The sequence below is a fragment of the Mandrillus leucophaeus genome, unplaced genomic scaffold (genome assembly GCF_000951045.1).
Source record: "Mandrillus leucophaeus isolate KB7577 unplaced genomic scaffold, Mleu.le_1.0 Scaffold280, whole genome shotgun sequence".
In the NCBI taxonomy this organism is placed as follows: Eukaryota; Metazoa; Chordata; class Mammalia; order Primates; family Cercopithecidae; genus Mandrillus; species Mandrillus leucophaeus.
Window position 1 is genome coordinate 359,934 of NW_012102921.1, and position 13,322 is coordinate 373,255.

At 44.9% G+C, this 13,322-nt stretch overlaps 1 protein-coding gene across 1 annotated transcript in view; it reads right to left on the minus strand.

The window, feature by feature from the left end:
• CUX1 (cut-like homeobox 1) overlaps positions 1–13,322 on the minus strand; it is a 378,329-nt gene that overhangs the window by 232,499 nt on the left and 132,508 nt on the right. The window contains exon 3 of the mRNA XM_011985213.1: positions 12,438–12,485. Coding sequence (XP_011840603.1) covers positions 12,438–12,485 — 48 coding nt within the window. The remainder of the gene's footprint in view (positions 1–12,437; positions 12,486–13,322) is intronic.

The following is a 13,322-nucleotide window of genomic DNA, read 5'->3' on the forward strand; positions in this document are numbered from 1 at the left end:
GTTTCCCTTCATTAGAATAGCAGGGTCCTAGTTGATTGTATTCAATGCGACATCTTTAGCTACCATTTGGCCCATAGCTTGAAGCAGGAGGCTCCTGAAAAGGTTGTGTTGAATGAAGACCAGAGAGTAAAACTCCGCCTCCAAGAGCACCGTCCTGCATGCAGCTCTGAACGCGGCCAGCGCACTGCAGGTAAGGGAGACACTCAGCACAAAGGGAAGTTTCAGATCATTCCTTGGTCCCTTCCTCAGGCCATGACAGCAAGTGATACTGTGATGAAAGTCACAGTCAACGCGGGCCCCACTCCTTCCAATGATGCAGATCGTGGTTGTAGCAAAGCGCATGGACACAGTAATGGATGTACACATGAGAATGCACCAAGCTCCAGAATTTACCTAGGAGGGGCTGGTTAGAAGGGAAGGGGGCTTCAGGCAGGGTTTGCAGAGCACTGTACGCAAGATGAACATCAATCTTTTTCTTTTTTTTAAATAGAGACAGGGTCTCGCTGTGTTGCCCGCCCTGGAGTGCAATAGTGCCATCATAGGTCGCTGCAGCCTCAACCTCCTGGGCTCAAATAAAAACCTGGGCTCAAAAACAAGTGGCTCAAGCGCCACTCCCACCTCAGCCTCTCAAGTAGCTGGGACTACAGGTGTGTGATACCATGCTTGGCTAATTTTTGCATTTTTTTGTAGAGAGGGGGTTTCACTATGCTGCCCAGCCTGGTCTGGAGCTCCTAGGCTCAAGTGATCTGCCTGCCTCAGCCTCTCAAAGTGTCAGTCAAAGACTGGAGAGGTTGGCTAAGGTCAGGGAGGGGCTGAAGGCATTGCTTCCTCCCCGCTCAAGCACTATCAGAGCGCACCAACGTCAGCACTTCTGGGATGTCAGACAGCCCCAGGATCGAGGCCAGTCCTGCCATTATGCCCTGTGTGACTTGGAGTCCTCTCTCGGGCTTAGTCCTTTTATCTGTAAGATGAGGACGATGCTTCCATCCACCCATCCAATAAACACTTACTTAGTGCTCACGAAGGAGAGGCCCTGGGTATACAGAGCTCATAACTTTCAGTAAATAAATTCATATGCTTTTCTATCATTAATCTTTTGTTACAACAGAGTTTTATCATATTCTTTCTCCTGTTGATGGCTGGCTGGGTTGTTTTCATGTGTTAACTATTTTCAAAATTTCTGAACTGGTTTTTCAGGGCAAACAAGTTTAAGTTTATTTAGCTATTTAATTTTCTTTTGAAATAGGGTCTGGCTCTGTCCCCCAGGCTGGGGTACAATGGTGTTATCAAAGCTCACTGCAGCAGCCTCCAACTCCCAGGCTCAAGTGATCCTCCTGCCTCAGTCTCCTGAGTAGCTGGGACTACAGGCATGTGCCACCATGCTTGGGTAATTTTTAAATTTTTTTGTACAGATGGCGGTCTCACTATGTTGTCCAGCTGGTCTCGAACTTCTGGGCTCAAGCGCCACTCCCACCTCTGCCTCCCAAAGTACTAGGATTACACGCATGAGCTACCGCGCCCGTCATGCTTAAGTTTCTTTAGTGTATATATTTAGGAGTGAAATTGCCGCATCACGGTACAGGTGAGTCTTTAACTGTATCACCAGATGCCAAATTGGCTTTCAAAAGGGTTAATTCAACTTACGCTCCTATCTTGACTTTTTAATTTTAGCCAACTTGGTTGGGAGGAATAACTTGCAGATGAGTTATTTTAATCTGTATATCCCTGGCTATAATGCAGCCTAAACATCTTTTCATATAGCTACTGACGATTCCGATGTTCTCTTCTAACAATTATGCTCATAACTTGTACTCATTTTCTTATTGGGGTTTTTCCCCCACTGACATGCGAGCATTTTGAATATCTTGTGAACGTTAATTGTTAATTACAGGTGTGACAACTACCTCCTCCAGATTTGTAAATCATGGCCAAGGTTATCCCACACACAACGGTGGGATGCACAGTCCTAGACGGCACGCTTCACATTCCGGACGTTTGAATCTATCATGGTAAACATTGAGGTAAGTATGAATCTTTATTACTGCAAGTTTCCAACAGTTGATGTGAAAAGTCTTGAGAACAGCAGACCTTTTTTCTAGTTCACATGAACGTACCATGGAGCTAGCAGTGCACTGGCCTTATCTTTCACCTTTTTTTTTTTTTTTTTGAGACAGTCTCACTCTGTTGCCCAGACTGGAGTGCAGTGTTTTTGGCTTACTGTAGCCTCCACCTCCCAGGTTCAAGCGACTCTCATGCCTCAGCCTCCCGAGTAGCTGAAACTACAGGCATGTGCCACCATGCCCAGCTAAGTTTTGTATTTTCAGTAGAGACAGGGTTTCACTATGTTGACCAGGCTGGTCTCAAACTCCTGACCATCAAGTGATCCACCTGCCTCAGCCTCCCAAAGTGCTGAGATTACCGGTGTGAGCCACCACACCCGGCCATCTTTCCACTTTCTTTAGGGTATCTTTCCATGAAAAAAAAAACAAAACTCCTACTTAAAAATTTTAATGTAGTTCACTGCAACAATCTCTTTTATGGTTTTCTGTTTAAAAAATTCTACCCAGCCCAGGGCTGGGCGTGGTAGCTCACGCCTGTAATCCCAGCACTTTGGGAGGCCGAGGTGGGTGGATCACCTGGTCGGGAGTTCGAGACCACCCTGACCAACATGGAGAAACCCTGTCTCTACTAAAAATACAAAATTAGCCGGGTATGGTGGTGCATGCCTGTAATCCCAGCTACTCCAGAGGCTGAGGCAGGAGAATTGCTTGAACCCGGGAGGCGGAGGTTGTGGTGAGCCAAGATCACACCATTGCATTCCAGGCTGGGCAACAAGAGCAAAACTCTGACTCAAAAAAAAAAAAAAAAAACAGAGAGAGAGAAAGAAAGAAATTCTACCCATCCCAAAGTCAAAGTCGTCATCTTTTATATCTTCTTCTAGAAAGTTTAAAGCTTTCCCTAAGACTCTCCTTGTAATTTGTGTTTCCACATGGTGTAAGGTAGGGCTCCAACTCTAGTTAATTGTTTGTCTGTTTGTCTGAGACAGGATCTTGCTCTGTCAGCCAGGCTGTTGTGCAGTGGCACGCAATCACAGCTCACTGCAACCTCCAACTCTTGGGCTCAAGCAATCAACCTACCTCAGCCTTCCAAGTGGCTGGGACTCTAGGCGTGTGCCATCACACTCAGCTAATTTTTGTAAGTTTTTGCACAGACAGGGTTTCGCCATGTTGCCCAGGTTAGTCTCTAACACACGGGCTCAAGGAAACTGCCCGCTTCAGCCTCCCAAAGTGCTGGGATTACAGATAGGAGCTAGTGCAGCCGGCCTCAACTTTATTTAATTATAAGGATTTGCCAACCGTCAGGGAACCATGAAAAGTCCCCTCTTTCCTCACTGATCCATACCATCTTTGCAATATATTTGGCTTCTATATATATGCATAGGTCAGATTCCGGTTTCTTTCTTTTTTTTTTTTTGGGACGGAGTCTCACGCTGTGGCCCAGACTGGACTGCAGTGGCGCGATCTCGGCGCACTGCAATCTCCATTTCCCAGGTTCACGCAATTCTCCTGCCTCAGCCTTTCAAGTAGCTGGGACTACAGGAGCATGTGACCACACCAAGCTAATTTTTATATTTTTAGTACAGAGGAAGTTTCACCATATTGGTCAGTCTGGTATGGAACTCCTGACATCAAGTGATTCTCCTGCCTTGGCCTCCCAAGGTGCTGGGATTACAGGTATGAGCCGTCGTGCCCGGCCAGATTCCGAATTCTTTATTGTGTTCCTTTGGTGTATGCATCTCACTCTGTGCCAACTACTGCAGCTTTAAAAATCTGGTAGGGCAATTCCTCCAACTTGGACTGATTCAATATTATCTTCACTATTACTGACCATTTGTTCTTGCATACATATAAAAATTCTGGAATCAGCTTTTGAAAAGTTTCATTAAAATTCTTGTTGGGGACGGGTGCGGTGGCTCACGACTGTAATCTCAGCGCTTCGGGAGGCTGAGGCAGACTGATCGCCTGAGCTCAGGAGTTCAAGACCAGCCTGGCCAACATGGTGAAACCCTGTCTCTACTAAACATACAAAAATTAGCCGGGTGTGGTGGTGCACACCTGTAATCCCAGCTTCTCGGGAGGCTGAGGCAGGAGAATCACTTGAACCCAAAAGGCAGAGGTTGCAGTGAGCAGAGATGGTGCCACTGCATTCCAGCCTGGGTGACAGAGCAAGACTCTGTCTCCAAAAAAAAAAAAAAAAAAAAAAAAAATCTTGTTGGGATTTTACTGGAACTACAATGACTGATTTTGTGATCAATTTAGAGAAAAGTGACCACTTCAATAGCAGTGGAAATTTCTCTCCTTATATACTTTCCCTCTCTCCATTTAAATCTCCTTTAATATCCTTCAATACAAATGTCACATCTTTCCCCAGAAAGATTTCCCTTGTATTGTTACATTTATTTCTAGCTACTTTTTTTTTTTTTTTTTGGCTGGCTGTCTCCAGTAGTATCCTTTATAAAAATTACATTTTAAGTTTGCTGCTGATACAGGGGTATATAATTACTTTTGTATATTGATATTGTATCTAGTAACCTGGTTAAATAATTGAGGCTCACTTGAAAAATGACAGTTTGATTTCTTCTGTTGCAGTACTTATACTGGATCTACAACAGGGTTACATCCCAACAATCTAATTGTAGGTTGAAAATATTATAGTCAAAAATGCGCTTAATAAACTAACCTAGCAAACATCATAGCTTAGCGTAGCCTACTTGAAATATATTCAGAAGACTTATATTAGCCTATAGTTGGGGAAAATTATTCAACACAAAGCCTATTTTATAATAAAGCATTCAATAGCTCATATAATTCATTGAACACTGTACTGAAACTGACAAACAGCATGGTTGTATGGGTACTCAAAGTACAGTTTTTTTGCATCATCCTAAAGCTGAACCATCATTAAGTCAAGAGCTATCTGGCCAGGCGCGGTGGCTCACACCTGTAATCCCAGCACTTTGGGAGGCTGAGGTGGGCGGATCATGAGGTCAGGAGATGGAGACCATCCTGGCTAACATTGTGAAACCCTGTCTCTCCTAAAAATACAAAAAATTAGCCGGGCATGGTGGCGGGTGCCTGTAGTCCCAGCTACTAGGGAGGCTGAGGCAGAAGAATGGCGTGAACCCGGGAGGCGGAGCTTGCAGTGAGCCGAGATCGAGCCACTGCACTCCAGCCTGGGGGACAGAGTGAGACTCCGTCTCAAAAAAAAAAAAGACTGAGCTTGCTGTGAGCTGAGATTGCGCCACTGCACTCCAGCCTGGGGGACAGAGTGAGACTCCGTCTCAAAAAAAAAAAAAAGAAAAAAGAAAAAAAAGAGCTATCTGTACTTTCTTTTTTTTGTTTTCTCTGCTAGCTAAGACTTCCAGTACAATGTTAATTAAAGTAGCAATAGTAGGTATTCTTGTCTTGTACCTGGTTTTCTGTGAAACTATTTTTTACCACCACTGGGTCTGATGATTGATGTATGTTTCTGATAAATACCTTTTACCACACTAAAGAAGCTTCCCTCTCTTCCTAGTTTGTTGACAGGGTTTTGTTTTTAGTTTTTGTTTTTGTTTTTTTTGGAGATGGAGTCTCGATCTGTTGACCAGGCTACAGTGAGGTGGTGCGATCTCGGCTCACTGTAACCTCTGCCTCCTGGGTTCAAGTGATTCTCCTGCTTCAGTCTCTTGTGTAGCTAGGTTTACAGGCCCTCACCCACCATACCCAGCTAATTTTTTGTTTTTGTATTTTTAGTAGAGACGGGGTTCCACCACATTGCCCAGGCTGGTCCCAAACTCCTGACCACCATGCCTGGCCTATTGGTAGTTTTTAATCATAAATGGATTTGAATTTTATCAAAATCTTTTCGTATAACTATTGAAATTGTTTCCTCCTTTAATCTGCTAACGATATGGATTTAAATTAATAAATTTTGAAAACTTTAAACAAAACAGTATTCTTGGGATATACCAAGCTTGATGGATTTAATTTACTAATACTTTTGAAAAGACTTCTGCATATTTATTCAATAATAAGACTGACTTTTTTTTTTTTTGAGATGGAGTTCGCTCTGTTGCCAGGGCTGGAGTGCAGTGGCATGATCCCAGCTCACTGTAACCTCCGACTCCTGGGTTTAAGCCATTCTCCTGCCTCAGCCTCCCCAGTAGCTGGGACTACAGGCACCCGCCGCCATGCCAGGCTAATTTTTATATTTTTAGTAGAGACGGGGTGGGTTTCACCATGTTGGCCAGGCTAGTCTCAAACTCCTAACCTCAAGTGATCTGCCTGCCTCAGCCTCCCAAAGTGCTGAAATTAGAGACGTGAGCCACCACGCCTGGCCCATAAGACTGACTTTTAATTTTCCTTTCTTGTACTGTTCTTGTCTCGTTTTGGTATCAAGGTTATATTAGCCTCATAAAAGGAGTTAAGAAGTGCTCCCTCTTTTTCTGTTTTCTGAAGGAGTCTGCTAAGTATGAGAACTCTCTATTTCATGAATGATTGATAAAATTCTCTCGGAAAACTGTCTAGACCTTATGGAAATATTTCAGTAATAGTTACAAAGCTATTCAAGTTTTCTATTTCTTCTTTAATCAGTTTTGGTAGTTACAGAATTCTAGAACTTTTTCCACTTCAGAATTTGTTGGCATAAAGTTGCTTATAACATTCCCTTTATCTTTTTAATCTCTGCAGCAGCTGCAATATCATCCCCAATTTTATTCCTAACAATTTTGTCTTGATTAGTGCAGTGGTTTGTCAATTGAAGTGGTATTTTCAAATAAACGACTTTTAGAATGTTTCTCTCCTGGCTCTTTGTTTTCTTTTTCATTCATTTCTGTTCTTATATTTATTATTATAATTATGTTTGTCATTTCTTTTATTCGATTTGAACTTACTCTGTTGTACATTTATTTGTTTATTTATTTAACAGAGATGGAGTCTTGCTATGTTAGGCTAGGCTGGTCTCAAACTCCTGGCCTCAGATGATCCTCCTGGCTTGGCCTCTCAAAGGGCTGGGACTACAGGCGTGAGCCACCACACCAGCCTATTGTAATTTTATAAAGCGGATGCTTAGTTCATAGATTGTTAGCCTTTCATTCCTTCTCTAATATGAGCACTCAAGTTATTTCTTAAGAGGCTTTTGCTGTCTGAGGACACTTGCTCCCCTACTACCAAAAGGTTCTCTGAGCCAGCCCCTCATCCCCTCAACCTTCCACACCATGTCCCTTCTCAGGGAGAGAAGTAAGCATTGGCCAGAAAAGGTTGGAAGACAGCATTTTCCTAGAGGGTGTGCACATTACTTTACTGAAGGGATTGTCTAAACTATTGTTGAACTAGAATAAGCTTCAAATTGGACTGAATATTAAGGGCACACCTCCCCTACACCACCCATCAATTTGTTGGGCTTGTGAAACACTCAAAATTAGGTATCACAATCCATCAATCAATAATAAATAGCTCTAATTTCACTGTGAGTTACATTTTATGATTTTGTTATAATTATAACTAATCATTTCATAATATCGCAAACATTTATTTATTTATTTAGATGGAGTCTTGCTCTTGTCACCCTGGCTACAGTGCAGTGGCACGATCTTGGCTCACTGCAACCTCTGCCTCCTGAGTTCAAGTGATTCTCATGCCTCAGCTTCCCAGGTAGCTGGGATTACAGGCTCACGCCACCATGTCAGGCTAATGTTTGTATGTTTAGTAGAGATGGGGTTTCACCATGTTGGCCAGGCTGGTCTCGAACTCTTTACCTCAGGTGATCCACCTGCCTCAGCCTCCCAAAGTGCTGGGATTACAGGCATAAGCCGGAGACGGGGTCTCACTATATTGACCAGGCTGGTCTTGAACCCCTGGGCTCAAGTGATCCTCCTGCCTTGTCCTCCCAAAGTGTTGGGATTACAGGCATGATCACCTTTTTAATAGGAACACATCATAATGAAAGGATGGAAGTAAAATATTTTAAAAGCCACTTCCAGGCCATGCGTCATGGTGGCCCAAGCCTGTAATCCTAGCCCTTTGGGAGGTTGAGGCATGTGGATCACTGGAGCTCAGTAGTTCAAGACCAGCCTGGCCAACAGGGTGAAACTCCCGCCTCTACCAAAAAAATACAAAAATTTAGGCAGGCATGTGCCTGTGGTCCTAGCTACTTGGGAGGCTGAGGTGGGCAAATCGTTTGAGCCCAGGAGGCAGAGGTTGCAATGAGCCGAGATCATGCCACCCTGCTCTCTACCCTGGGTGAAAAAGCCAGACCCCCATCACAAAAAAAAAAAAATATATACATATATATATACACACATATATATATATATATCTCAGTACAAATTAATATAAATGTAGCATTTTGGGGCTGGGTGCGGTGGCTCATGCCTGTAATCCCAGCATTTTGGGAGGCCGAGGTGGGTGGATCACGAGGTCAGGAGATCAAGACCATCCTGGCTAACATGGTGAAACCTCATCTCTACTAAAAATACAAAAACTTAGCCGGGCGTGGTGGCGTGCACCTGTAATCCCAGTTACTCAGGAGGCTGAGGCAGGAGAATGGCCTGAACTCGGGAGGTGGAGTTTGCAGTGAGCTGAGATCACGCCACCACACTCCAGCCTGGGCGACAGAGCGAGACTCCATCTCAAAAAAAAAAAGTAGCATGTTGGGAAGGATGATGCTGGGAGTGTCTAGAGATTTAATGTGCAACAAGAACTGTAGTAAATATAATTACAATATGAGGGATTTCTGCTAAATGAGATCTTAGCTGCTCCTGCCACACACACGAAAAACAGTAACTATGTGAGATGATGCATATGTTAATTTGCTTCCCTGTATAACCATTTTACTGTCTGTATGTATCCCATAGCATCATGTAGTATACCTTAAGTATACATAATAAAATTTATTTATAAATTAGCAGAGGCTTGATAAATATTAATTAATGGTGCTAAACAATTACCTTTCTTTTGTGTTTTCAAAATCCATATTAATTTTATTTATTTATTTATGATTAGCTTTCATATGGCCTTTTAAAAAAAATAGGCAACTGAAAGCTCTGCCTAGATGTTTGTTGGGTATTTCAAATTTAAGATATCAGGAATCAAATCCATTATCCTACTGAGAATGTGGGCTAATCTATAAGATAATTTGCTAAGACTCTTCAAAAAAAACAAACAAACAAAACAAAAAATCAGGCCAGGCGCGGTGGCTCATGTCTGTAATCCCAGCACTCACTCTGGAAGGCTGAGGTAGGCAGATCACTTGAGGTCAGGAGTTTGAGCCCAGCCTGACCAACATGGCAGAGCCTCATCTCTACTAAACATACAAAAATTAACTGGGCATGGTGGCACGTGCCTGTAATCCCAGGTACTCGGGAAGCTGAGGCAGAATGGCTTGAACCCGGAAGGTGGAGGTTGTGGTGAGCTGAGATTGTACCACTTCACTCCAGCCTGGGGGACAGAGTGAGACCCTGTCTAGAAAAATAAAAAAATAAAAAAAATTAAAGGTGATGGAGATGGAGAGGATGTCCTACATTAAAAGAGATAATGGAGGGGCCGTGTACGGTGGCTCATGTCTGTAATCAAGGCACTCTGGGAGGCCAAGGTGGGAGGATGGCTTGCGCCCGGGATGTCGAGACAAGCCTGGGCAACATATTGAAACCTCGTCTCTACTAAAAATAAAAATAAATTAGCCAGATGTGGTGGTGCACATGTATAGTCCCAGCTCTCTGCAGAGGGGGGCGGGGGAGTGCTAAGGCAAGAAGATTGCTGAGCCCAGGAGGTGGAGGCTGCAGTGAGCCATGATGGCACCATTGCACTGCAGCCTGGGTAACGGAGTGAGACCGTGTCTCAAAAAAAAAAAAAAAAAAAACTTTTTAAAATAGAAAATTATAAAACAGATGATGAAATGATAGACAGATCTATAGATAGATTTCCAAATGTAATGTGTGAACCTGAACCTGACTGGACCTCAGTTGTAGGGAAGGCCATTATAAAAGACATCTTAGGGATAATTGGAAAAATTTGATTTTAGATCAAATAGGAGATGAGCTGGAATTCCTGTGAATTTTCCCAGGTGTGATATTTATGGACTGTGGTAATGTGGGAGAATGCTAATGGTTCCTTCACTTCGGGAGCCTTCCATGTGTTTGGGGGACACAGTGCCTGCTTCTGCAACTTACTTCCAAATGCTCAGCAAAAGTGGTGGGCGGGTAGGGGAGGGGGGAGGTACATGGGGTGACATGTTAACGACTGTGGATCTGGGTAAAGAGCGTATAGGTGGGCCGGGCACGGTGGCTCATGCCTGTAATCCCAGCACTTTGGGAGGTCGAGGCGGGCGGATCACCTGAGGTCAGGAGTTAAGAGACCAGCTTGACCAATATGATGAAACCCTATCTTTACTAAAAATACAAAAATCAGCTGGGCGTGGTGGCGGGTGCCTGTAATCCCAGCTACTTGGGAGGCTGAGGCAGGAGAATCACTTGAACCTGGGAGGTGAAGGTTGCAGTGAGCCGAGATCGCGCCATTGCACTCCAGCCTGGGCAACAAGAGCGAAGCTCCGTCTCAAAAAAAAAAAAAAAAAAAAAAGAGTATGCAGGTGTTCACTGTACTAATCTTTCCATTTTTACACAGCTTTGAAATTTTTTCAAGAAGAAAGGAAAACAAGCAAACACCCAGAAAGTACACTGAACTCTGAGTGAGAGAACTAGGAAGCTAGTGCGTCTCTCAAAAGCTGCTGAACAGGTAACAGAACAGGTAAGATCAAATGTGGGTAGGTGTCAGGTAACAGTCTCACTCATCAAGTACGGGCTTGGAGATGAAGTTCTGAGAAAAAGACTGTTCAAGTCCATCCAGGCTCTGGGATGCGGGTGTCCTGCTGGCCGGACCAAGCTACATGCATGGGGGCTGAATGAGGCAGGAAGAAGATCATAAGAAGACAGGGGCACTGTTCTACCCTCTAAAATTTCCAGCCATCACCAACCGCTGTGTCTTCTTTCTACGCTGGTCCCTTTTGATGTCCTGAAATCGCCTCTCTATCTCTGGCTATAATCTCCCTGGCCTCCTTCTTCACTCACTCCCTGCTCTCGCTCCCAGCTGACAAATTTCCCAAATGGAAGCCCGACCACTTGCTCTAGAGCTCTGGGCCCAGGAACCCAGCCTTCCGTATATAAGGCCCACATCACCTGTGTCCCAAGTGGAACCTACTATATCTCACAGCTGTATCGCTTCTGCCCCTTCCCCCACGTGCTCCCTGTGACTTAATAGTTGCAAGAAAATAAAATCCCTGCCAGGCGTGGTGGCTCATGCCTGTAATCCTAGCACTTTGGGAGGTCGAGGCAGGTGGATCACTTGAGGTCAGGAGATCGAGACCAGCCTGGTCAACATGGTGAAACTGTGTCTCTACTAAAAATACAGAAACTAGCTGGGTGTGGTGGTGTGCACCTGTAATCTCACTTGCTTGAGAGGCTGAGACAGGAGAATCACTTGAACCCGGGAGGTGGAGGTTGCAGTGAGCCAAGATCGCACCACTGCACTGTAGCCTGGGTGACAGGGCAAGACTCTGTCTCAAAAAAAAAGAAAAAAAAAAATCCCTAAGACTGTACCAATATGGGCCCTTTCAGGGGCTTTGGAAATGTCTCATTTCCTTTTCTCATCAGCCTGATATGATTTCACATTGTTTTTCCAATGGGAGATGCTAAAGAGGTGAGAAGATTCAATAAATCCGCAAGAATAATATAATTTCTGGTTTTCTAAACATCACTGAATCTTTACACAAAGGGCTGGCAAGGTTACCCGCGTGAGGCCCGGTCCCCTCTGTGGCTGTTCCTGCTAACAGGTAGCCAGGGCGGACGTCCCAGGTGACTTGCCACCCACGTGCCGTCTGCCAGATGGCTCAAGTCCTTCTCTGGAAGGATCCGTTAGAAACCACTTCCTTCTACCGAGCCTAGGCTTGCTCCTCGTGGCTTCTGCCTGATGCTCTGTTTCAAGCCTGCGATCAAGTGGCATCCCTGTGCCCCCGCCAGCCTCTCACCAAAGCACCGCACACGTGGCAGTGGCAGCCCCAGACCAGCTCAGCGAACCAGACGACTTCCGAGAGGGAACGCATGGGCTCCTAAAGACCGTGATGAAAACAATCTGCCCATTGCAACCATACAGGGCGCTTCTGCTCGGAATCCACCACACCTCTGTATATTCTGAGCATAGCTTCCTTTTCCAGGAGAGCTTTCACCAAGGACCCAGTGGAAAATCACATCGCAGAGCCCAAAATATGCACGACGCTGGGTCGGAGCAGCCAGGAAGGCACCATCTGGGCAGCACCTTTTGCCCACAGCATTTCTTTAACGTGACTAAAAAGATGAATTAGCCACGAAGGGTGGCTCAGGATAGAAAATGAATAGAAAAGCTTACCTCTCCTTGGAAACTCTTCAGCAGCGGCGCTACCTGCTTGCGCAAATCCTGGAGCAGGAGGCGGAGGTCAGGAAGCAGCCATTTGAGAAGGAGAAAGAAGGGAAACATCGGTTAAGGCCTCCTAAAAACAGCATGGCAGTCAGTGCTGATTATCATCTAAAGCAAGCCTGGGGACCTCACCCGTTCCTGCACTCCTAAAACATGAATAACGCCAACTGGCGCTCCAGGATTTAAACTTATTTAAGAATACAACGAGGTGGTTCTTTCTTGTTGTTGTTGTTGAAGACAGGGTCTCATTCTGTTGACCAGGCTGGAGTGCACTGGCACAATCCCGGCTCACTGTAACCTCTGCCTCCTGGGCTCGAGTCATCCTCCCACCTCAGACTCCCAAGTAGCTGAGACTACAGGCATATGCCACCATGCCTGGTTAATTTCTGTATCTTTTTGTAGAGACAGGGTTTCATCATGTCGTCCAGGCGAGGGTCAAACTACTGGGCTTAAGAGATCCGCCCACCTGAGCATCCCAAAGTGCTGGGATTACAGCCGTGAGCCACCCCACCAGCCTACAACGACTTTTTATTTCTACTAACTCCTGGTCACATATACCTCATTTTGAATGTGCTACAGACTAAAGCTTTTGGTGATGTCAGTTTAAATGAGATGATTCGCTTGGAATAAAAGAGACTAGAATGGGTGGTTTGACTGCTGTTTCTACCTGAAATGGACCTGGGCCACTGCACTGTGTTTTAGCTGCCTTTTTTTTTTTTTTTTTTTTTTTTCTCTCTCTGTAACCCAAGCTGAAGTGCAGTGGCACAATCTCAGCTCACTGCAACATCTGCCTCCCGGGTTTGAGTGATTCTCTCGCCTCAGCCTCCCAAGTAGCTG